We start from the raw sequence: 27,023 nt of genomic DNA, 5'->3' as shown, positions 1-27,023 counted from the left end.
TCTTCATTCAGGGGGAAATAGGGTCTACAACGAATTTACACAGAGGAAGTGTTTATGTGTAACTTCACAAGCCACATACTTGAAGAAACCCTATGGGTTAGAAATTTAAATGAATAGCCTGGGCGTTTATTTGCTTAAATCCTTGAACACAACAAGTGCTTATTAGAGACAGGCTTCTATTAGAGCCAGGCTTCTATTTCCTTAAAGCAACTTTTGCTCATTTGAATACTTAATTGTTTAATTCCAGCATTCACTTTCAACATTTTAATACATGTCTTACTTTCCTTCATTTACACACTGTGTCACGTTTATTTTGTCTTAGTATGACTCTATAATTTTTTTGTTTGTTGAATAATTCCTTGACAGAATAATTAGTCTCCTCTTTACTAACTGTGCATTTGTCAGTTATATCTTTTGCCACTAGAGGGCAATCTCCCGATCTAGGGGTCTGTACTCACACTGTTTTTGTGCTTGCCAGTTAGCTAGCAGTTCTCAGATGTTGGCAGCTTACTGGTGATAAAAACGTACGATTTACATCATTTTGGGGATTAATTACTGAATGATTTAATGTAACAAATCAAACATGAAACCCGTAAACAATTCAGGGTAACTCACGGTAACTTCATAAACAATTCATTCAGACCCGGCATCTATTTGAAACAGCCGTTTATTTACTGAAATGTGTGCTGTTGCACACAAAAAGGGACAGGCGACTATTTCAGACTCAAGGTTTAAAATGGAAGTTTTACGGTAGTTTCTGCTAACAAGCGCAAAAAGAATCTGACACCCCATATTGAACGCAGCAGTCCGAGAGTCTGCCCTGGGAATGCCTGACTGCTCATTCAAAAGGTGAACAGTCCAGATCACCTCTCAGTGACATCAATAAAATACCATGAGAATAAGAACACAGTAGGCTACAGGAGACATTAACCCACTGCTGACACCAATGGGCAGCTAAAATAAGCTGAGTTACAGGGAACCCCAGGCTCTAAATCCCAACCCGGTCCCTGGACCCCTGCAGTGGGTCCATGGAAGTGGAGAGGGAGAAGTGGAGGGAGGGGGAGGGGGGGGGGGGGGGCACTGCTGGTATCTATAGCCCTCACAATTTCCCCCAGCGCCACTGACCTTCTGCGGCCTGCTAAAAACAGCCTTGCCTGTCAGCAGCGCCAGCCGTTGGCTCTCATACCACAGGCCTGGAGTGGGAGGGGGGGGGTGGAATGCCGACGCCTGTAAGACCAGGGCTAACATAAGAGACACTTTATCAGACTGATTCGGCAGCCTACTGACGGACTGTTCAGGACCTCAATCTTACAGTCTGCTACTGTAACTCAAAGGGATATGGAGGGTGGGGGGGTTAAGGGGCTGGCATCAGGCCGAGTGGACACCAAGATTTCCTACAACATGGCATCATGTACTATGGTAGTGAGATAGACCCTTGCTGAGAGTTGAATGTGGTTTTGAGTCAGGGGTGAAAGTAAGGCGGTATGATCCGTACGGCAAAATAAATAGTGGGGGTAAGTCGTACCGGTAAAACGTGAGCCTATCACAATTCATACAACATGTCCAAAAAACTATAGGCTATTTCTCCATTATTTATCCTTACTGCAGGTTAACCGCATGACAAATTAGCAAATTGACTGGAATCCAGGTGGTATACGCTCCAAAATGTGTTGTGGTTTGAGGAGAACAGTTACATTTTGGGAAAGTGGAGATGAGTGGCCGAGACCGAGACGCGCATGGACAACAGTGGAAGCAGCAATTCAGGCTACAAGTTTAGGCCCATTGACAATCGTAGAATGTTATTACAATACAGGTAGATGTTTTGGAACTCTCTCCATTCATCAAATTGCGGGTGCACTTTTGGTTTGGATGCTGAAATTACTTTGTTAAGTAGTTGTTTGACAATCAGATGAAACACAAGGACTGGTTGTGTTTCTGCCACATTAAAAAGGCATTGGGGGCATGTACATAAGGCCAGGGGAAGATAAGCTTTCCTTAAAGTAAATTGAATTAAAACTTTCAAAATGACCATAGGCCTAGCCTAATTAGCTGTCTATACAGAAATAAATCAAATCCTTCTAAAGAGGCTACTACACCAGAAAGCATGATTAGGCCATAGAGGATTCACTAGCTTCTTAAATAAATACAAATTAAAATCGCATAGCCTACAGTCGGAGGGGCCCGCAATTTGGGCAGTGCGCACTGCAAATACCAAATAGATTATTGTGGAGTTGAGACTGTCAGTGAAAAAAAACGACCCATCCATGTCTATCGCAATATTTTAAAATACAATCGAAGAAAAACTGTGTGGAAAGCAAATGGCTATCGCGGTGAAGCTCCAGAGTGGCGCAGCAGTCTAAGGCACTGTATCTCAGTGCTTGAGGCGTCACTACAGACACCTTGGTTCGATTCTAGGCTGTATCACAACCGGCCGTGATTGGGAGTCCCATAGGGCAGTGCACAATTGGCCCAACGTCACAATTGGCCTATCTTATTGGCACCAGTGGAGAACATCGGCCAAAATCCCCGGAGTGATTGCATATTCACTGTCTTTATCATTGGTTCAGTGACACTTTTGGTTGTTTTTGGACAATGATCTCCTCCAGGTTAGATGGACATCATATTGTATTTGTGTCTGCCAATTATATCGACCAGACAACATCGTTTTTATTGATCTGTTTGTCAGTGTCAGCAGTGTAGGCTACATTGTAATTTTTGTAGTATTTTTTTTTTTTTTAAGTGTCCCGTACTGGTAAGAAATAAAATCTACTTTCACCCGTTTTGAGTTGCATTGGTTACATGTTGTTTAGAGTCGGAGGGTTTGATAGGAAGAGTGCATTTAACTGAGGAGGAAGATACGGCCCACAAAACTATACTTAAATCCCTTATCTCCGTATAGATTCGGTCAGGTGAATTCAGACCACACAGTACATTGAAAGAGTAAAAATTGCATCATACAGACCTTGTTAAATCCCAGGGCCAAGGGGAGAAGTTTGAGATGTATCTAAGATACACCAGATGGGTTTCGAGGGTGTGTCTTTCTTGCTGGTTCTAAGACAGCTACAGTTTATACTGTAAGTCTGTAGCGTATGACACTGATTTATGTCAACTCTACAAGGTCTAGGTTGACAACTCAGCTGTCCAAGGGTAAAACAGACAGGTAATATCCATCGCAATCCCATGAAAAACAAGCTGTACTTCACCTCCACACAAGGTTACATTTAGCCTACTTTATGATAATTAGATGTGTTTAGTGATGGATGGATGATGTACTGTATTTCCTGATCATCTTTAAATAATTTAAAATGAGTGAATCAGCTCTTGTCAAATCAATCTGGTCACAGACAGGGTCACATACCCAACATGAGGACCAGTGTATGAGAGGCAATGACTCGAAAGTTCGGACTCAAGGCACCATTTGCCCTTGGTCTCGGGTCTCGGGCTGACGCAGGAAGTTCTTTCAAACAGAAAGAACACAACCACCCATATCCACTCAAGGGGGTGTGTTCATCTGTCAATATCACAGCCAGACCAAAGGCTGAAAGGAATGACCACTTTACCGCAACATACAGTATTCAAAGTCGGGGTCGCGACTAGTGGGGTCGCGCGGGCATTGCAGTTGGTTCGCCAAAGTTAAAACCCCTTTTTTTTTTAATGGGGGGGGGGGGGGGGGGGGGGACAAAAAAATATTAAGTACAGATTATTTTATGGGACAGTATACAAATGTTTTTGAGAAAGATAATTAGAAAAATAAAATGTTATTGAGTAAATGTATTTAATGGTTTATTTTCACTTTGATAAGAGATGAAAATGTGATGAATTGAACGTTATTTGTTGATGTAAATGTAAATGTACTGATTTTAAGGTTGTCATCATCATATTGGGCTGGGGTCGTGAATTTTTTTAATTTTTTTAAATGTATTCTGGTGGTGCCCGCTGTTTGAATACCACTGTACTAGAGCCAAGAAGTGTTGACTAAAACTGTCCCCTGAGCATTCCTGTCTTGGACAATTAGCCCTTAATTGTAACAAATACTTAGGCTACTGTCCGGGCGACACATTCTAATAACAGCATAACACTGCTGAGGGCACAGACTATCAACAGAATTTCCTAAAATGATCATTACAGATCCGATTAAATCCAGTAGTAAAACGTGATCTTCTGGGGCTATATTGGAGGGAAGTTGAAGAAGCTCAAATAAATGCCAAAAGAATGAGATCGCTTTCATGAATCCCAATAAACTTCCAGATAACATGAATTGTTTCGAGCCAAGGTGTCCTAACAGGCAAAACAGAATAGAAAGTACCATATCACAACCAGCTGTTATGCATGTGGCACTCAATACAATGCCATTAACCATACTGGACTCCAGAGGTTTGCTCGGGACACATATCGTATTCCGAGTTGGTGGATCTCCTTGCTGACATTTCCCTCAGACATCTTATAAAGGCCACATTAGTTTTTAATGGCAGTCCAGTCTTAACGGAAATGTCATAACGCGCCCTCATAAATACGGGGAATTTATAAACCAATAAATAGTGACAGCTATGACAGTAGCTGATTTTTCGGGCGAAAGAAGCCAGGTTACACATAAACCAGGCCAAGACAATCTTTTGAATGTGGACAAATTAAGCGCCTCACTTGAAAATGGAGGAAAGCCTTTTTTTTTTTGGAAAGGCCACTCTTTCCAAAGAGGTTTATTTTTATCCCAACCTCACAGTGAGGTATTTATAAATAGGGTCTGCTGCTTGCCATTATAGCGGGGTCTCAGGTCCATGGCTTCCATACACCATCTGTTTTTATTTCCTCTAGCTTCACTCCTGATTTCACCTCCACATAACTCTCAATTTGATCAACCAGCCAGACAAGTTATCCAATGTAGCTAGCCACAATTTCAGAGGTACAAATGTATTCGTCATTGGAACCACCACAGTAGCCATGTAGTATTTGTGTACAGGGCTGAAGTTGTGCAGTCCAGGCCGTCATGTGACTGACACAAGCAGCAGCTTGGTCATCAGCAACTTAACAACCCAAATCCCCAGCCCCTAACCTCCCTTTCGATCACGCAGTGCCCACACAGTATGTAGGCTACACGACACCCGTTCTCTCTCTCGCTGTCACACCTGGCTCTATAATTTTTTTTTTAAAAGGCAGCAGTCATGGACCACCCAAACCATCGGCATTGTCCACCGGTGGGAAAGAAAGTATTTTTATAAGAGAGCGATAGAGCAGCAGCCCAAGGCAGGCAGAAGATCCTCCCCACCTGTCAGAGTGCTGAGTGACTGAGCCTTGTGCTCCTGGGCTGCAGACTGAAGGCCCCAGTTCACAGGCCTTCTCTATATAAGACTGCATACAGTAAAAGGGGATTCAATGACCAGTTGTAAAGGTTCACTGAAATAAAGAAAAGTGCAGGCAACACACTTCCTGTAGATCTGAAAGGACTGTATTACCAATCGTGATAGCTAAACCCTTTTTCCCTTTGAAATGCTACAGTAGGTGGAATTTTTACTGTGTGGCTTATACTCGTCCTATCATTTCAGATCAAGCAAGGAGAAGGGGCTATAGGTTGATTTCTTGGTCAAATAGCCCTTACACAGCCTGGAGGTGTGTTTTGGGTCATTGTTCGTTTGAAAAACAAATTATAGTCCCACTAACCTGCTGGGATGTTGTGTCGCTGCAGAATGCTGTGGTAGTCATGCTGGTTAAGTGTGCCTTGAATTCTAAATAAAATCACTGACAGGGTCTCCAGCAAAGCACCCCCACACCATCACACCTCCTCCTCCATGCTTCACTGTGGGAACCACATATGTGGAGAACATCCGTTCACCTACTCTGCGTCTCACAAAGACTCGGCAGTTGGAACCAAAAATCTCAAAATTAGTCTCATCTGACCAAAGGACAGATTTCCACCGGTATAATTCCTCGTGTTTCTTGGCCCAAGCAAGTTTCTTCTTATTATTGGTGTCCTTTAGTAGTGGTTTCTTTGCAGCAATTTGACCATGAAGGCCTGATTCACACAGTCTCCTCTGAACAGTTGAGATGTGTCTGTTACTTGAACCCCGTGAAGGGGTTGAGGTGCAGTTAACTCTAATGAATTTATCCTCTTCAGCAGAGGTAACTCTGGGTGTTCCTGTCCTGTGGCGGTCCTCAGGAGAACCAGTTTAATCATACTACTTGATGCTTTTTGAAACTGACCTTCACGTCTTAAAGTCATGATGGACTGTCATTTCTCTTTGCTTATTTGAACTGTTCTTGCCATAATATGGACTTGGTCTTTTGCCAAATAGGGCTATCTTCTGTATACCCCCACTACCTTGTCACAACACAACTGATTGGCTCAAAAGCATTAAGGAGGAAAGAAATTCCACAAATTAACAAGTCACAACTGTTAATTGAAATGGATTCCAGGTGACTACCTCATGAAGCTGGTTGAGAGAATGCCTAGAATGTGCAAAGCTGTCATCAAGGCAAACGGTGTCTACTTTGAAGGATTTGTTTAACACTTTTTTGGTTACTACATGATTCCATATGTGTTATTTCATAGTTTTGATGTTGTCACTATTATTCTACAATGTAGAAAATAGTAAAAAAAAAAAAAAAAACTGGAATGAGTAGGTGTGTCCAAACTTTTGACTGGTACTGTACGTACACACACACATACACACACTTCCGGCCACACAGGCGCCAATCCTAACATACTGTAAAGCTTGTCTACAAGTGAGTTACACACGTATATCCAAAGATGCACTCATTATGAACACATAGGCTTCAGGCACACATACACACCAGAGCACACATACCAGACTCAGAATATTATTATTCCAGCCAGCTTCCTTTCTTTTCTTCTAATAAATATCTATCCTACAAATATCTCTAAGAACATCGACAGATTGAGGTTCTTGGAAGAGATGTTCATAGAATAAATAGAAAATAACTTGTGATTCAGGCGACAACACCTCTTTCACTTTCAGTACTAGAATAATGTGGGGAAATACACCTCGACACCTTAAAATACAGGGTGAGAAATCCAAATATCTATGTTCAGTCTCGGAGAGGAAAAGGGGCAATGAACTCACATATTAGGTCATCACAGCACAAACGCAACACACAAAAGGCATAATCACACCTGAATTAGCGCCTGAAGTAACTACAGGTACTGTAACTGCCAAAATAAAAAGGAAACACTTGAGTAAATGGGGGACACAAAGTATATTGAAAGCAGGTGCTTCTACACAGGTGTGGTTCCAGAGTTAGTTAAGCAATTTAAATCGCATCATGCTTAGGGTCATGTATAAAAATGCTGGGCAGGCCAATATTTTGGCTACCATGGCTATGCCCCCATAGAATGACAATGCCCCCATCCACAGAGCATGAGTGGTCACTAAATGGTTTGATGAGCATGAAAACAATGTAAACCATATGCCAGGGTTCCCCAACTGGTGGCCTGTGGGCCGAATTTGTCCCCTGGCTATTTTATTTGGCCCCCCAAGTTTTCAGAGCAAAAATAAAATGTTGCTTGAATTTGTATTGTTGGACATTAAGACTGTAAAAACACCAGCAAATCAGCTCCAAGTGATTTTAATTTTGGACATCTGTTCCAAAGTATTCCCACACATAATAGACAGATATAGGTGAACATAAACACATTTAAGCAAGGTTTTAAATGACTATGTTTTAGTCAAATTGTATATCTGTTTGGGCTTCTTGAGGTCAATTTGCAGTCTACAAATGATTTGTCATTATGTTCCGACCCCACTCAAGAAAAATCTAGTTGATGATCCCTGCCATATGCCATAGCTGTCTCAGTCACCAAATCTCCACCCAAGAGAACAGTTAAGGGAGATTACTGGAGCGGTGCCTGACAGCGCTTTCCTCCACCATATACAAAATACCAAATGATGGAATTTCTCGTGGAAGATTGACGTCGCATCCCTCCAATAGAGTTCCAGAAACTTGTGGAATCTATGCCAAGGCACATTGAAGCTGTTCTGGCTAGTGGTGGCCCCAACGGGCATATTAAGACACTTTATGTTGGTGTTTCCTTTATTTGGGCAGTTAACTGTATATTACACTATAGATTTGGCAGGTGACAGCATGCCATGATTCCAGTCTGAAAATACATAAGGCCTTCATTCGCACCATCGAATGTGGTGTAACAATTTTAACATAGCCTACCCCTAACTCACAGTTCCTACCACCATAAGCCAACCAACATTTTATGCATGGTCTTTAGGCCTTTACAATGTGTGAGGTGAACATACTACTACAGGCTAAGGTGAACACGACAAAGCATATTCTCAGACTTTTTAGCAAAGGCCAAGCTTCACTAAATTTTCCAAAACCACACAATGATACCAACCAATGAGAAAACCTATTGAAAGTACTGTAGTAAAACTGCATCCCAAACAATCTAATCAACCAAGCTTCCCAAAATGACCACCATGTTTAACAACAACACACCTACAAGTACTGTACTAGTACTGTAGTAGTAATTCAATATTTGATGTAAGGGTTATATAAGGGTTTGATATAAGGGTTAGCTGACGGTTAGTGCTGTGTGAAATCCTTGGGACTACCCTGCCCTAAACCCTAACCTTAACCACTACCCTTTACCTTAATCTTTTTAAATTTAAACTTCAATGGGATGAGGTCAGAGTTGGGCCGTCCCAAGTATCCCGTTTCAAGCACTGAACATTAAACAAACCCCGACATTTAGATTCAAGCTTAATGCAAGAAGAAGGATCATCTCATTGGTCAAAAGACACATCGGATATGGGATGTAGAAATCTCTGTGTGTTTGTACAAAGTATGGACGTATGTAGACTGAATTGGATGAATTGATCTCTTACCCTGGAGATGGTCAGGGGCATGTTGAAGTCTTTCCCTCCCTGCAATCGGAAGCCCCACGGGGCCGGCCCACTCAGAGAAATGTTGTAGGTACTCATTCTTCCAAAGGCTTTGATTGCTTGTTTGGTTTAATCTTCTTCAAAAAATGAGGTAGAGGGGGGTGGGGCAGGAGAGCCAAGTAGCTTCTGAAAGCAGAAAAAAAAAGTTTAAAAAGAAAAGTACACTTGAGAACTAAATAAGACACATTATCTCCCCGAAATGTCAAATGAGACTGAAAGCACAGCAAACAAAAACCTAACCCACTACAGCCACAGACAAATATGTCATTCACGACCCAACCCTTTTTAAATAAGGAGAGAAAGATAGACAGAAAAGAGTAGAGAACCAGAGGAAGAGAGGTCTTGCCTGCTCAGATGAGCTGAAGTGACAGCCTAAGAATAGCCACCCCTCTGCAGAAAGTGATACCATAGTAGCATTGTGTGTGTGTGGGGGGGGGATTCCACTTATATGGCATGTAAGGGGACACCCAGTATGTCAGTCCTGCCATGATTCACAGGGTTAATATAGCCCCTTCCTAGGCCAACTGATTTTTTTTCAATACCCCCCTAACTCCAGACTAGGATCTTCCTGAAACCGTGTCTCCTCACACCTCACACTGGGGGTGGCTTGAGGAAACATCTAATTAACATTACGGTAACTGTATGTATATACATGCTTGTGTGTTAATGTGTAGCTCACGGTTGTACTCAGACATTGAGTCAACCACAGTGCGATGGGGTTACGGTATAATTTGACGGGGCGTGTCTATAAGTCCTCTGAATAGCCATGACATAATTTAGGACCTAAAACGAGGTGAGATTCCAGCTACGTGAACTAAACCTGAGATGCGCCTTTATCCACCCAGCAAAACTTATCTTGACCTTCCAGAAAACACATCAACCCAACACAAAAGGGGACAAGCTGAGAGATGGAACCCCAATATCTGGCTCATTATTCAGGTATGCTATCAATGCACAATCATGCAGCCTAGCCAATGGCTATGATGCTGCACTCGGCATAAGACAATGATGAGGATAACCCTCATGTTTCGGTACAAGGAACAATATTACTATTATTGCTGAGAATTGAACTTGTTAGAATTATATTGGCTATGGTCCAGGACATTTACATTTGGATAACACCAGGCCAATAAATGAACCATTTTTATTTTACCTTTATTTAACTATTTACAATGATGGCCAACCCCGGTCAAACCCTCCCCTAACCCGGACGACGCTGGGCTAATTATCCACCGCCCTATGGGACTCCCGATCTGTATGACCTCCCTACAACGCCTGGGCATGCTCCTGATGAGGTGGCCTGATGAGGTGGATGGTCTCCTGAGGGATCTCCTCCCAGACCTGGACTAAAGCATCCGCCAACTCCTGGACAGTCTGTGGTGCAACGTGGCTTTGGTGGAATGAGCGAGACATGATGTCCCAGATGTGCTCAATTGGATTCAGGTCTGGGGAACGGGCGGGCCAGTCCATAGCATCAATGCCTTCCTCTTGTAGGAACTGCTGACACACTCCAGCCACATGAGGTCTAGCATCGTCTTGCATTAGGAGGAACCCAGGGCCAACCGCACCAGCATATGGTCTCACAAGGGGTCTGAGGATCTCATCTCGGTAACTAATGGCAGTCAAGCTACCTCTGGCGAGCCCATGGAGGGCCAAATGCACTGTATATGGATCCTAAAGCTATCCTATTTTGTTTAACTGTTTAGGCATTAAGGCTTGCATATCTGTCATATCTTATTTTTGGTTTCATTCTCATAATATTTTCTTCATTACACACCCTTACTTATAAAGTGTGCTAACTTAATTGTTAAGTTCTGAATTGGTTACTTATTTTGTTTCACTTTATTATAATAATAATTGTTTTACACTTAAAGACCAAAAATATGCTGCTTAAGAGATTTCATATTTAAGGCTGCCACTAGCCATTATGCTATAACCCTGTAATTATAGTGCAGGGCGGGGAGAACCGAGGAGGGAGGGCTGGGGGCTAGGGAGGCTGGGGAAGGGGGACAGGGACGAGGGAACGATTTATTAAAAGGGTATTTGCTGTTGGAGAGTGACCAATGGGTGGGTTTCGCTGTGGGTTCTGCTTCTTTTTTCTTCTTCTTTTTTTTTTTTTTTTTTTTTTACATCTATGGGCTTATCAACACCAAAGATAACTTAATTTTAGAAAAACAACAGCAACGCTAGATATTCTCTTGTGGAATTTGAAAGGCCTTAATATTCCTATTCACCGTTCCAGCTGTCTTGATATACTAGCAAGAAACCATATTTATATAGCAATGATCCAAGAAACACATCCGCTCCAAAGGGACACACATAGAATAGAGAACCATTTGTACAAAATGGCTGCCTTATCATCAGCCCCAAACAAAACTAAAATGGTGTAATCATAATGATACATAAGAAACTCAAAATCACCATCCTTGGTAAAGGCAACGCCAAGAAGGCAGAATCACTTTCCTTAAATGTATCCATAATAGAAAGAAAATTGCCTTTGTTAATGTGTATTCTCCAAATTCATATGATCCTAAGTTTTTGGATTGTCTGAACAGCATATTATTAGAATTAACTTCATTCCAACTAGTTATTGGGACAGACATGATCATCATGCTTCTTACTGCCTACAAATTTCATAATCTCCAACAACAAAAAAGTTACAAAATGGAGCTTTAATTAATCTTTACTACAAAGTCCTAATTTCTGTTAAGAATTTGAAACTAAATTGAATGAATGTATTAACAAAAATTCAGTCAATGATTCTCATATATCATGGGACGGCATTAAAGGTTTTATTAAAAATAATGCAACTGCATTTGCATCTGGGCTGAATAAATTACAATTAAAGAAGATATCAGAACTTGAAAAGTTGACAACGTTAGAGCGTTCTGAACAAACACTTTTTTTTAGACCAGGTAGCGACTACTCTCCTAAAAGTCAAGACCAAAGTAAATATAGTGATAAGACAGACAGCAGAATTTGACATCCATCGAGTTAGACTCAACCATTACTTCCAGGGTAATCGACCCAGTCGTCTACTGGCAAGCAAGCTTCGCAGTAATGATCAATTTGCAGGTATTGCAACTATTGAATCTGAATCAGGTGAATTACTACCAGAACCCAAATTAAATCAACCAAAGATTCTCCTTTAAAAATATAAATATTTCCCCCCTTTTTCTCCCCAATTACGTTATATCCAATTACGATCTTGTCTCACCTCTGCAACTCCCCAACGGGCTCGGGAGAGGCGAAGATCGAGTCATGCGTACTCTGAAACATGACCCTCCAAACCGCGCCCCTTAACAACCGCCCGCTTAACCCGGAAGTCATCCTGCAGGCACCCGGCCCGCCACAAGGAAATCGCTAGAGCACGATGAGCCAAGTAAAGCCCCCCCGGAAAAATCCTTACCCAGACAACGCGGGGCCAATTGTGCGCCACTATATGGGACTTCCGGTTACGGCCGGTTGTGACACAGCTTGGGATGCAGTGCCTTAGACCGCTGCGCCACTAGGGAGGCCAAGATTCTCCTGTTTCTATAAATAATGATATACCTAGAAATTGTAAATCCACACCAAACCAGATCAAGTCCTTATTTAAAGATGTAAGAACTCCTCTTCTCTCAACTGAGGAATCCGGAACTCTGTCAGAGTGACCATCGGGGCTGGGGGCAAAATCTCCCTCCGTGAACTCAGAAGGACATCGGATAACATGAATAAAGGAAATCATTTTTTTAACCAATTAGGTCCACTCTTACTTGAAATGATTAACACAGCCGTTCACAAAGGCTCATTTGGAAGGGATGTAAATACACCACTAATTTCAATTAGATTTCTTTTTTAAGTACATCACCCAGTACTCTCATTATTGCCCTCCATCTTTGATAAACACAGATATTAAACTATTTTTTGAAATTCTGTCATGTCGTCTCGAAACTTACATCTATCCTCAGATAACCGCTGTCTATTACATATCTTTCATGCGACATCAGAAACCAAAGCTCCTTAGGCAGTTCTCTCTCAACGCAGAAAAAGCTTTTGATGGACTAGAATGGTCATATCTTTGGTTGGTTTTGGAACATATGGGACTTGGCTGCAATTTCATTAATATGATTAAAATATATGCCAGTCCCACAGCCATAGTAATAACAGGCAATACCGGCTCTGTTCTGTTCAGAATAACTAAAAGTAGCAAGCAAGGTGATCCTATCTCACCTCTGCTATTTTTATTGTCTATAGAGCCCCTGGCCCAGGAAATTCGACAATCGGAAAAAATTACACCAATATCTCTTAATTCTACGGATCACGGCATCTCATTATACGCCAACAATATCTTACTTTATCTAGAGAATGTATATTAATCCTTCCCAAAAGATCATAGACAAATCCAGCTCCATCTCAAGTTCTAAAATAAATCTAAACAAATCTGCCCAGCTGCTTATCAAGACCCCGATGGAGGACTCCATCTCTACTTATGGAATCCCAATCATTTCCCCATTTTAAATATATTTCCTTCCTTAGATAAAACCATTGCCAGAAACTTTTACAGAACGCTCAAATCAATTAAATCCAACCTCAGTAGATGGACTGACATCCCAGTTGCTTTAACCAGCAGAATATCTATTGTCAAAATGAATATATTGCGACAGGTGCATTTCTGTAGTTCAATGCTTCCCTTGTCTCCCCTTTTGGCTATTGGCATAAATTAACAAACTTGCAAAGATTGAAAAATGTAAGAGGACTATCCTTACCAAACTTTAAATTGTATTTCCAGGCACTGGTATTTCGTGCCATCCTAAATAGGTTTAGCCATGATGCGATTCTTCTGCCCCCTGTCTGAGTATAAAATGATGGATGACTTATTGCCCTGGAAGAGGTGGTCTTCACTGACATATCCCTTAAACAATGTAAACTACATTTTGGTCCTATTATTACACTGTTTTTATTTGGCGCAAAACAATGTAACTGGGAATCAAAATGGCATGTCTATAGTCCAATATTTCACAATAATGCCTTGCAATCTGGATAGTGGCCTTTTGCATACCCCCCCCAATGGTTTAAATGTGGAATCCGTACCCTTGCCGATATCATGGACAGTAATGGTTTGAGGACATTCCAAGATGTAAAAACCACATACATATTACCAAGGAAATCCTTTTTACTATATTTACAACTTAGGTCAGCTATATTGCCCTATGGAGTCCCTTGGGAAACCCAACTACCAAACTATCCAATGAAGGGATTTATAAATAAATTATCTGTGCTCCCGAAAGGACCGATCTCTATAATATAGAAACAACTTTTGGAAAGCTCATATTCTGAGCTAGCCATTAAAAAAGTATGGTGCACAGATTTAATTGAATCTGAACAACCCTTTAACTGGAACAGAATATGGACAAATATTACCTTGACATCCTGTAATCTGAACCATCAATTTATGTTAAGTTTGTTCACAGACTGTATTTAACACCAAGGAAACATTTTACGATGAAATTGGCCCCAACTCTTCACTGTGTCCCCTGAATCAGGTAGGCACATTCCTCCATATGATGTGGGAGTGCCCTGTAGTTAAATGCTTCTGGGGCAAAGTTACAAAATGTATTTCAGAGTAAAAGAATGTACATATTCAATGCTTTGCATCTATTCATTTATTTATTTACTTAACCTTTATTTAACTAGGCATGTCAGTTAAGAACAAATTCTTATTTACAATGACGGCCTAGGAACAGTGGGTTAACTGCCTGGTTCAGGGGCAGAACAACAGATTTTTACCTTGTCAGGTCAGGGATTTAATCTAGCAACCTTTCGGTTACTGGCCCAACACTCTAACCACTACGCTACCTGCTGCCCGAGGCAGGAATTACGTTACTTAACAATGATCACTCCTTGAATCTCTCAATATATCAGAGATTGTTACTGCGGGCAGGCAGCACTGCAGCAAAAAAATATATGTTGCTCTCAGATGGCAATTATCTCACGCTCTCCCAATTCACCAGTGGATTCAGTTACTATTAGAAGTTATGACATTAGAATTATCAAACAGCGAGAATGAATGGTGCTAGTCAAGGAACAATTGATGCTTGGAGAAATATACTAATCTCAGCCAAAGCCCAACACATACGTACAAACAATATATTAACCTATTTAAATTATTCTCTGCTTTCAGGCCCACAGGGAAGGGGTGGTATTCTGAGGGTTTTTTCTGGTCGCCAGGAATGGAGCCGGGAGGATGGGGGGGTAGTGGGGGACTGACAAGCAACCCTAGTTGCTAAGAGGGGTGGGAAGGGGTTGGAAACATGGTTTCCGGGGGTGGAGTTGGATGAAGACATGTTGGCAGGGTGGGCTTGGGGGAATGGGATGGGAGTTTGTGGACGGAGGCCACCTTTTTTGTTATCTTTTCCTGTTTATATTTAATTTATTATCACTTAAACTCTATGTATTTTTATAATTATATTTTGAGTGGCAGCCTATAGGTACATGTCTTAGAAACGTATACTTTAAAATGGATAATGTACCTGTAAGCCCCCAAACAAAAAACACAACACATTAAAATGGTCAAAAACAAAAGCTTTTAAAAGGAGGGGTCCGCCTGAGTTTCCATATACCATTGTGTATTTAAACCCAATGTATCTCCCCAGGATCCCTATCCACACACACACAAACAAAACCAGACTACTGACCACCTGCTCTGATTCGCCGAACCTTAGCACACATGCACTCACTCACGCACACACCCACAAGTAAGCATTTCATTAGACGGTGTGTACCATGTGTATCCCTGTACATACGACTAATAAAACTTTCCAGGCTGGCCCACCATCCAGGACAAACACAAAAGGGAGGAGGGCTAATCCTAAAGGGATACAGTGAGCCGGGTGCCGTCCCTGGAACTCACTCTCTTAAGAAACCCAGTGCAGAGCTAGTACCAGTGGTCCTATTCCAGCCAAGTCAAACAAGCTCAGAGCTATAGTCGATAGGCCGCCTGATGTTCAGGCAAAGGTAATTGTGTCTGACAGACACGTCAACCATAACACACGCCATAAAAATCTGAAGCTTGCTAATTCAGGTATTCCTTTCTGGAAGTATTTTAAGAGCAAACCAAAATGCCTTTTTATGTGACGAATCCTTCACGTCAGTACTATATCTGTGACTTAAGTAGAATGTGAGTACTATATCTGTGACTTAAGTAGAATGTGAGTACTATATCTGTGACTTAAGTAGAATGTGGTCATAAAACAAAATACACAAACTGGGCTGTTGTACTTAGCTAAGCTAATAATAGAGACATCCTCAGCATCAGAATTATCTTGTTAGCTGGACTGGAAAATATCTCTGTTACTTAAGACTGAGACACGGGATATGATAGAATACTATATCCACCTAATCAACTATGACATAACACTCGCTGAGTATGAGCACAGCTATTAGCTCATTTATGCAGAATATGAAGTTGTTTGCGAGCGCAGCAAATGTTCTAGCAACTCGTCCTCTCCTGTTATAGCAACCCTCTTGTCAGGCGAGCAGCGATGGGCGTGTGACAGCCTGTGAGGTCATCCACAATGAGGTGACTTTATCAGACATTTGAAGGAATGCGATGGTAGACGGGTGGGGGCGAAGGGGTGACGCTCAGTCTCTCTGGTCTGCTAACTCTTGAGAGAGAGCCAGGAGCAGATTCTTTAATGTGGGAGTGGGAAAACACTGGCACTGGTCTATCTACTGGTCTGGCTCTTTTGACTAGAATTCAATAACTCCCTCTACATTGTACAATCATCGGCTATCACTATATTCACGTTCCATTTCTGTCTGCAAAGACAGACGGACTTGTCCAAGTCACTCAGAACCTCTCTGCCTCTAGTTAGAAACATCATGTAAATCAGTGGTCACCAACGTTTTCTGAGTCAAGATCACTTCCTGAGTCAAAATGAAAGACAAGATCTACCGCTCTGATTTTTTTTAAACATTACTTAAAAAACACAAGACTATACGACATTAACCAATTAAAAACAGTTCTGTAGTAATGAGGTTTGTGCAGTAGGATATAGGCCCAATACATTATCACTGCATATTGGCTATGCTTGAATTTCCCTGCCAATGTTGTTCTTTTCAGACCAATTTGAATTTATACTTAGAAAATGTACTGTATATGATCACACTGGTAATAGATCATTTGATGCATTACTTGTGAGGCACAGATGAGTGAGCATAATAATAATTTTTTTGTCAGTCTGAGGAGCGGGAGGGAGCAGCGGTCAGGCTGTTCCTCCGCTCTCCCTCCGCTGAGAAAAGGGGACACAATCTTCCAGATGATGGCGAAACTGAAGTCGCATTGCATTATTTCTGCCTCATGCACCAATTCATGTTGTTACTTCTATGACCAGATTAAGTCAAACATTCTTCGATATTAAAACAGTTCCTCTGTGGAGATGGGATAACCTTCCAGAAGGACAACCATCTCTAGAGCACTCCACCAATCATGCTTTATGGTAGAGTGGCCAGACGGAAGCCACTCCTCAGTAAAAGACATAGGACAGCACATTTGGACCAAGATTGAACTCTTTGGCCTGAATGCCCAGCGTCATGTCTGGAGGAAACCTGGCACCATCACTACGGTGAAGCATGATGGTGGCAGTATCATGCTGTGGGGATGTTTTTCAGCGGCAGGGACTGGGAGATTAGTCAGGATCGAGGAAAAGATGAACAAAGTACAGAGAGATCCTTTATGAAAACCTGCTCCAGAGCACTCAGGACCTCAGACTGGGGTGAAGGTTCACCTTCCATCAGGACTACCACCCTAAGCACACAGCCAAGACAATGCAGGAGTGGCTTCGGGACAAGTCTCTGAATGTCCTTGAGTGGCCCAGCCAGAGCCTGGACTTGAACTCGATCTAACATCTCTGGAGAGACCTGAAAATAGCTGTGCAGCAACGCTCCCCATCCAACCTGACAGAGCTTGAGTGGATCTGGGAGAAACTCCCAAATACAGGTGTGCCAAGTTTGTAGCGTCATACCCAAGAATGGGTTTGCTTTAATCGCTGGCAAAGGTGCTTCAACAAAGTACTGAGTAAAGGGTCTGAATACTTATGTAAACGTTATTTTATATTTTTTATAAATTAGCAAAAAATTCTAAAACCTGTTATTGCTTTGTCATTATGGAGTACTGTATGTAGATTGATGACGGGGAAAAAATGATTGAATCAAATTTAGAACAAGGCTGTAACGCAACTAAATGTGGAAAAAGTCAAGCGGGCTGAATACTTTCCGAAGGCACTGTATCCCAACCAGAAGCCATAGATTACAGGCAACATCCGCACTGAGCTAAAGGGTAAATTTTCTGTTTTCAAGGAGCAGGACACTAATCTGGACGCTTGCAAGAAATCCCATTAAGACCCCCGACGAGCCATCAAACAGGCAAAGCTTCAATAAGACTAAAATGGAATCCTACTACACCAGCTCTGACGCTCGTCAGATGTGGCAGGGCTTGCAAACGAACACTGATTACAAAGAGAAACAGAGCAGAGAGCTGCCCAGTGACAGTGACACGAGCCTACCAGACGAGCTAAATGCCTTCTATGCTCGCTTAGAGGCAAGCAACAATGAACCATGCATGAGAGCACCAGCTGTTCCTGACAACTGTTCGATCTTGCTCTCTGTAGCCGATGTCAGTAAGACCATTAAACAGGTTAACATTTACAAGGCCGTGGGGCCAGACAGGAATATCAGAACACGTACTTAGAGCATGCGCTGACCAGCTGACAAGTGTCTTCAATTACATGTTCAATCTATCCCTGACCCGGTCTGTAATAAATCAAATCAAATTTTATTTGTCACATACCAACTTGTTTCAAGCAGACCACCACTGTCCCCGTGCCCAAGAATGCTAGCGTAACCTGCCTAAATGACTATCGCCCCGTATCACTCACATCTATAGCCATGAAATGCTTTGAACGGCTCACATCAGCACCATCATCCCAGACACCCTGGACCCCAATTTGCATACCAACCCAACAGATCCGCAATCGCTATTGCACTACACACTGCCCTCACCCGTCTGGACAAAAGGAATACTTATGTAAGAATGCTGTTCATGGACTACAGCTCAGCATTCAATACCATAGTCCCCTCCAAACTCATCACCAAGCTCAGGACCCTGGGACTGAACACTTCCTTCTGCAACTGGGTCCTGGACTTCCTGACTGGCCGGCCCAAGGTGGAGAGGGTAGGCAACAACACATCCACCACGCTGACCATCAACATGGGGGCCCCTCAGGGGTGGGTGCTTAGTCCCCTCCTGTACTCCCTGTTCACCCATGACTGCATGGCCATGCACGACTTCAACACCATCACATTTGCTGACGACACGATGGTGATAGGACTGATTACTGACCGATGGTGAGGCAGCCTATAGGGAGGATGTCAGACTGCCAGGACAACAACCTCTCCCTCAACGTCAGCAACACAAAGGAGCTGTTCATGGACTACAGAAAAGGGAGATGCGAGCACGCCCCCATCCACATCGATGGGGCTGTAGTGGAGCGAGTCGAGAGCCTCAAGATCCTCAGTGTCCACATCACTAAGGAATTAACATGGTCCACACACACAGTTGTGAAGAGGGCCCGACTGCTCCTCTTCCCCCTCAGGAGGCTGAAAGGATTTGAAATGGGCCCTCAGATCCTCAAAAAGTTTTACAGCTGTACCATTGAAAGCATCTTGACTGGCTGCATCACCACTTGGTACAGCAGTTGCAAGGCACCCGACGGGTACATCACTGGGCCGAGCTCCCTGCCCAAAATATTTTCAAAAGACTCATGCCAACCAAGCCACAGACTGCTCTCTGCTTTTTTTAAAGTAATTATTTTGCACTGACTATATGCACACACTTACACCCCAACACAAACACATAACACATGCATAATGACACACACTTTCACACTCGACATATGCTGCTCCTACAGCTCAGCCTATTATCGACCCTGTTGCCCATACCTATATGTACATAGCTACTACCTCAATTACCTCGTACCCCTGCACATCAACTCAGAACTCCCTGTATATAGCCATGTTATTTCTATTGTAATTCACTGTGTATTTATTCCTCGTGTTACTATTTCGATGTTCTATTTTTAAATCTCTGTTTTTAACTGCGTTGTTGGAAAAGGACACATAAATAAGCATTTCACTGTTCGTCTCCACCTGTTGTTTATGAAGCACGTGGCAAATAACATTTGATTTGCCGTGCACACATGGAAATCGGTTCAACCCCGCCCAAGAAGTGCCCACCCCGCCGTAAACACACCTATACAATTATTCCATACTGAAGGAGAAGTAATGCACATAACATGCTGACCACAAGGCACGCAACACAGTGCGCGAGCATGACAAAATAAATGTACACATACATGTTATTCAATCATTTCATCCAAACTGCCAACGCGCCTCTGCGAAGCCAGGTGCTAAAATAGAGATTGGTTCTATTTCTGAGGCGCTGCAAGTCCCACCTCTGCCATTGAACGATGAACTGAGGTCCACACTCCAGTCCAGTTGGTGGTGGTAATGCACCTTATTAAAGTTGTTTGCCAACCGCCATATAACGTCTTAGAAACTAAATACGTTTCCCTGTTTATATGTGGATTAATTGTTGAGTAGAGAACACACGATATTGTGTTGACTCAAAATGGGTCAAAATTCTACAACGATCCAGTAAAAAAAGGACCTTGTGCATTTCAGGTAAAATAACAAGCCAATGTTAATATCCCAGGACAAATTAGCTAGCAACAACATGCTAGTTAGCTAAATGTCCATGAACGTTTCATGTGCTTAGACCTGTCTCCAAGGTCTAAGCACATTTTGATTTTGTGTTGATTTTGTGGATTGACAAAATCAGCATGCGCGCAATGGCGCACGCAGACGCGCGTGCCCGGTCTAGTCAACAGGTAATACTGGTATGTACACCGCCATAAAACCCCAAACGAAGAAGATTCCACACTGAAAGTTACAGGTGACACGTGCACCATCCCACAGTTGTTGACGCCAACGAGTTCCTAGATGAGATGCAGCATAATATGGATAATTTAATGTTTTTTTCAGTTCAAACTCTTGAATGTAAAACCGGAGAAAGTGAAGGTTTGTGGCTGTTGTGACAAACAAACATGAGGTCGGGTGCAGTGAGCCTGTTGCATACGCGACAGATTATTGTAAAGAGCTACAACTGCTTCAAATTCCATTCAGTTTATGGCTCACGGTAAACGCTCTAAACACGCTGACGGCTTTTACTACCTGCCGTTGTTATTTGCGGTTCTTCTCTCAGTCCCCTCTTGTGTCGCAGCTATGTCACTCGGGACAGCCTCATACGATCCCCGGGACCACGGGCTACGTCAGCTCCTGGTAAAGGGGAGGGGGATTAACTGGGGATTTTGATTTAAATGGCATTATTAAAGCGACAGTCGTCCTTTATCTACGGGCCATATAAGAGACACATGTTGAAAGCACCAAAACATACATGCAAAAAGACGCACGCTATTCATATAGATAGAAGTCAGACAATTTCACACCTGTCAAATGACCAATCAGATTTAGGACTAAACTGCTAATCACAATAATCACGCTTCAGATTCACTGTATGCATAATCTCAGTTACCCAGAAGTAAAATTCTCTCGCGAAAATTAAGTAATTTGTTGTTTTCATCTGTCCACGAGAATCTGTTCAGAGAGATTACAATATGCAGGTTTGGTGTCAATGTTGTTAAATGAACAATAGGCACTAGGCAGGTAAATTCAGTATGGGTATAGATTCAAGTATTTATTCATCTCATTGCAGGGGAGATGACCGTTAGCTTGATGAAAATGATATGTCGCATTTTCTATTCTAGGTGTGATAATGACATAAAATAATGCCACAATTTTTTCATGCATTGATTCTGTATAGCTCACCTCCTCATAAATGCCAGCAGATGTGTCAGTCACAGCAGACCTGGGATCAATGAGGGATGAATGTGCACAGGGGTCTGATCTCCATGTCGGGCCTGGATGCATCACCTGCCTCCCAGGCCCTGAGCTCTGAGCACCTCTCTGTGGGGAGGAATCCAAACGGAGAAGGAAAGCCATGATTCTTCATTATAAATGTATTTTTCCTGCTTCCGAGAGAGTGAGGGTGTAAATACTAGAGCTGGGCGATATGGACCAAGATCCATATCACAATAAATTGACTGAATTATCACGACAACGATAAATTAAACGATAGATTTATAACGGTGTGCACCACAGTTATTTTTTATATTACCCTTAAAACTACTAGCTTTCAGTTGTCCCATTAACAATCACCCATATTAACAAAGTTATTTAATTTCAAACTTCATATTTCTCTAGTAGGGCCCTATAGGTTATTTATCGTAATGAATGATACCAGCAAAATGTCTACGATAAGTGGCTGGTTTGTTCGGTGTCAAAAATGTTCACTTTATCGTCCCAGCTCTAGTACAGTAAATGCAGTGGTATGCTATACATATAACCATAGTAAAGGTACACCAATGCAAACATATCCCCATCAAATGAGGCATGCTACTTGATGTCTCAGCCTCTATCCAACCTTTTATATTGACCTTGTTCTGGGTTTGCATGAATAGCTCTGGAACACTGTAAAATTCACAAATGGACCCTGAATCTACAAAAAAATAGAAAATATGTGTCACAATATGAGGAATGCCCTTGGATGAGAGTGGGGCTAGATAACCAACAACAACATAGGCAATTTGCACTGCAGAAAGATCCATATCACACATAGTTATCAATTGTCCTGAGTCCATTGATATCATTAAACTGTAAATAATAACTGCATTAAATAAGAGACCAGAGGGGACTTCGGTGTATCACATATACATATATAATTTTGTTTGTCTGGAGGATACTGTCTAACTTTTCAAAACACCTAAGAATGATGAAAAAGTGTATGGAATAACAAGAGGCCTCACAGACAGGAAAGAACAATCTGTCTGTTAAGTGAATAAGAGCCTCTATTTACATTATTTGGCAGATGCTCTTATCCAGAGTGAATGCATACATTTTCATACTGGTCCCCCATGGGAATTGAACCCACAACCCTGGCATTGCAAGTGCCATGCTCTACCAACTGTGCTAGATGGGATTCTGTCTAAGATGAGCTTATTTCCTGTAATCAAAGATTACAGAGATTTCAGCTGAAATTGCAAAACCATTGTATTACTTGACACACAGGAAAAGTAGTGTACCGAGGATGTGCAGTTTGTCAGTCGAGGCATGGACTTCAACACCTTTGGACGCTGTAATGTTCTTGTTGATCATTCTTCATGTGTAATAGTGCGAGTTGGAGCTATCCTGGAGTAGCTGTCATTTTCTTGTTCTTCTAGGCCTATGGGCATAACCACTTATTACTGAGCATACCATTTTGAATGTGGAAATAATGACTTTTCAAAAGAACATCCCATTGCAGTCGATATACATATGTTATTTGTCAAATGAAGTGTTCAGTACATCTCGTGTGCAGGGCCGTAGCCAGGGTCTGAGTTTTAGTGAGGTCCGGATATTAGTTACTGTAGCTTCATTCAACTTAATTCACCTTAGTCGATCTACAAACACATAGCCTATTAGCTGTACAATTAGCCGTTATACATTAACTCAGCACCGGGATTAAAAATTATAATTTAAATCATACTAAGGGATCCGGGAGCAAAACAATTATTTTATTAACAAAATATCAACAAATATGTTTGCTTTAAAGAACAATTTAATTTGCAGTTTTAAAGATAATTTTCCTCAATTGTACACATTTTGCCATGATTTTTGATAGGATAATATGATATCGTAGTGAGAGTGACTGTAAGGGGTGCGTGACTGGCTGCAGGGAAGTCAGACGCAGGAGAGCAGAACGGGGTAATAACCGGAGCAGTTTAATATGCAAAACCAACGGCATCCAGAACAACAAAATATGGGTACAAAGAACCCATCGCGAACCAGTCAGAAGTGCACATACACTTAACAACAAACAATTCCATACACAGACATGGGGGGAACAGAGGGTATTATACACGACAAGTAATGAGGGAATGTAAACCAGGTGTGTGGGAAAACAAGACAAAACAAATGGAAAATTAAAGGTGGATCGGCGATGGCTAGAAGACCGGTGACGTCAACCGCCGAACGCCGCCCGAACAAGGAGAGGAACCGACTTCGGCGGAAGTCGTGACAGTGACTGCCAAAATCAATGGGGGGATAGCTAGCTAGACTAACTAGACTAATTTGCCAATCTAAAAATGTTTAACTGACATTGACTAATTGAGTGACTGTCTGTGAGGAAAACTGCTGCAACCAAGTTGCGAAATTGCACCTTGTGTATTTTACTATTCTAACTCTCAACAATAAGATGAGACCAATGTTCTCTGTCATTTTTTTCGTCACTTTGCAAATTTCAGGCCTGCTGAGCGCAAACTTGAAAGTTGTGAAAATTCTGTGCAATTTCCAGCGTGCGCTTACTGTGAACACTGAGGCTATATGCACTATAAGTTACAGTTTTAAGAGTGGCCAAGTAGCTTACTGTGGCTATTTGATCATAATGTAGGCTTACCAGAGTGGCCTACCATCAAAAACAATGGAGAAAATGCATCCCATAACATTTTAACATGGAAATAGCTGTTCTATCATTCAGCCTACAGTAGCAGTCAATGTGTAGTGTTCAATGTAGGCCTAAATTCCATGAGACTTTTGAAAAAAACATGCAGAGCTTGACATGAACTGTTTATCCACTTGTCCTTCAGACAATGAGGTGACTGAAAATGTTGTTCTGTTGTTTGATGCAAAAAAACACTACAACACAAAATCCATTATTATTCCCATATCATTATTACAGAGAATCAGACAAATCATACTACCCTCTGCCTATTGGCTAATTATCTTATTCAAGCCTGTCTCAAAATACAACACCGCCCCTTTAAGACAAAAAGAGCTCTTTTTGTACACGTTTGTACACGTTTTGTGCTCAATCACTCCCCTATTGCTGACCACAAATGATCTATATCTGGGATAATAACTCACTAACTAGCAAAGGAAATGAAAAAAATGTGCACATGTGGCTACATGCAGCTTTTGCTTTGAACTCAAAACTAGCCCATCTACTCACCACCACAGCTGTAAACTCAGTCCAGTTCCAAGTAAATGGCACAGATCCATATATGGCAATAGTCTATTTGCATATAGACCTACTCCAGTTCTGATTGGTTATGTCACACCGGTTTGTGTATAGTATGGGCTGAGTTGTGTGCAATAGAATCCTACACTGATGTGTTCCGCCTACAACACAATCTCTTGCATAGTTTGTTTTGTTTTCGGTATGTTGCATTGAAGGTGGCTAATATTGTGTTGATTGTATCACAATTGCCACAGTAAAGGGAAACGTTGATAGTGTTAACTAACAGGGAAAACTCTAGAAAGCTGAGTGAAGTTCAGTCTCATGCTTCTCTCTGCTGGCTGATATTTCTTCTGCACTCTGCCTTGGGCAGTCTCTGGGCTACTGCCCCCCCCCCCCCCCCCCCCCCCCCCCCCCCCGCACAGCTTAGGAGGGAACATTGGTTGAGACCCCAACTGAGTTCCAAAATATGAGGACCCTCGGTGTCCTTGTGTCTTAAATATAAATGGACAGTTGATTGGCAGGTTCAGCCCTTAGGCAATCACTCTCATTTTCCCATCCCATGTTCTGTAATGCGTGACTGATAGTGTGGATCCATTATCAGGAACATGACTAGCAAGCAAGCAGCAAGCAAGCAATGCCAAAGCCCCAATGTACATGTGCAGACGTGTTGAAATAAATAATTTTGCGTATTCAGTAGAATTAGAATGTTATAGACTTGCCAAGGCAGATCTGATGAAATTAGTGTATCTATGTATCCAGATAGTCTTAGAGCAATATTGATGAGAAGTCATGACTGCATGACATGGGAGGCGGCAGGTAGCCTAGTGGTTAGAGTGTTGGGCCAGTAATCGAAAAGTTACTAGATTGTATCCCCGAGCTGACCAGGTAAAAGTCTGTCGTTCTGCCCCTGAACAAGGCAGTTAACCCACTGTTCCTAGGCTGTCATTGTAAATAAGAATTTGTTCTTAACTGACTTGCCTAGTTAAATAAAGTAAAAAATGTCTCATGACTGCATGTCTCTTCACAGTTGGATCAAGCTATGCTTTATTTTATAGATTTTTGAATGATGTTTGTGAAAACTGCTGTTGGTGAAATATCAGTCAATCACATTCAATCAAAAGTATTTATAAGGCCCTTTTTACATCAGCTGATGTCACAAAGTGCTGTACAGAAATCCAGTCTAAAACCCCAAACAGCAACCAATGCAGATGTAGAAGCACGGTGGCTAGGAAAAACACCCTAGAAAGGTCAGAACCTAATAAGAAACCTAGAGAGGAACCAGGCTCTGAGGGGTGGCGAGTCCTCTTCTGGCTGTGCCGGGTGGAGATTATAACAGAACATGGCCAAGATGTTCAAACGTTCATAGATGACCAGCAGGGTCAGATAATAATAATGACAGTGGTTGTAGAGGGTGCAAAAGGTCAGCACCTCAAGAGTAAATGTCAGTTGGCTTTTCATAGCTGAGCATTCAGAGTTAGAGACAGCAGGTGCGGTAGAGAGAGAGTCTAAAACAGCAGGTCTGGGACAAGGTAGCACGTCCAGTGAACAGGTCAGGGTTCCATAGCCACAGGCAAAACAGTTGAAACTGGAGCAGCAGCATGACCAGGTGGACTGGGGACAGCAAGGAGTCATCAGGCCAGGTAGTCCTGAGGCATGGTCCTAGGGCTCAGGTCCTCCGAGAGAAAGAGAGAGAGAATTATAGGGAGCATACTTAAATTCACACAGGACACCGGATAAGACAAGAGAAATACTCCAGATATAACAGACTGACCCTATGCCCCCCGACACATAAACTATTGCAACATAAATACTGGAGGCTGAGACACTGTGGCCCTGTCTGACGATACCCCCGGACAGGGCCAAACAGGCAGGATATAACCCCACCCACTTTGCCAAAGCACAGCCCCCACACCACTAGAGGGATATCTTCAACCACCATCTTCAAATACCTTCCATTATGTGTCAGA

At 42.2% G+C, this 27,023-nt stretch overlaps 1 protein-coding gene across 3 annotated transcripts in view; it reads right to left on the bottom strand.

The window, feature by feature from the left end:
• Positions 1–21,278, bottom strand: part of LOC129851914 (LIM domain-binding protein 3-like) — a 62,298-nt gene extending 41,020 nt beyond the window's left edge. For all 3 annotated transcript variants that reach the window (XM_055918232.1, XM_055918233.1, XM_055918234.1), the window contains exons 1-2: positions 21,177–21,278; positions 8,850–9,032 (exon numbers count right to left, since the gene is read on the bottom strand). In XM_055918232.1, coding sequence (XP_055774207.1) covers positions 8,850–8,945 — 96 coding nt within the window. In that variant the 5' untranslated portion in view covers positions 8,946–9,032; positions 21,177–21,278. The remainder of the gene's footprint in view (positions 1–8,849; positions 9,033–21,176) is intronic.
• Between the last annotated feature and the right edge of the window lie 5,745 nt (positions 21,279–27,023).

Source organism: Salvelinus fontinalis, chromosome 1, assembly GCF_029448725.1.
Source record: "Salvelinus fontinalis isolate EN_2023a chromosome 1, ASM2944872v1, whole genome shotgun sequence".
In the NCBI taxonomy this organism is placed as follows: domain Eukaryota; kingdom Metazoa; phylum Chordata; class Actinopteri; order Salmoniformes; family Salmonidae; genus Salvelinus; species Salvelinus fontinalis.
This window is presented reverse-complemented; position numbering and strand designations above follow the sequence as displayed.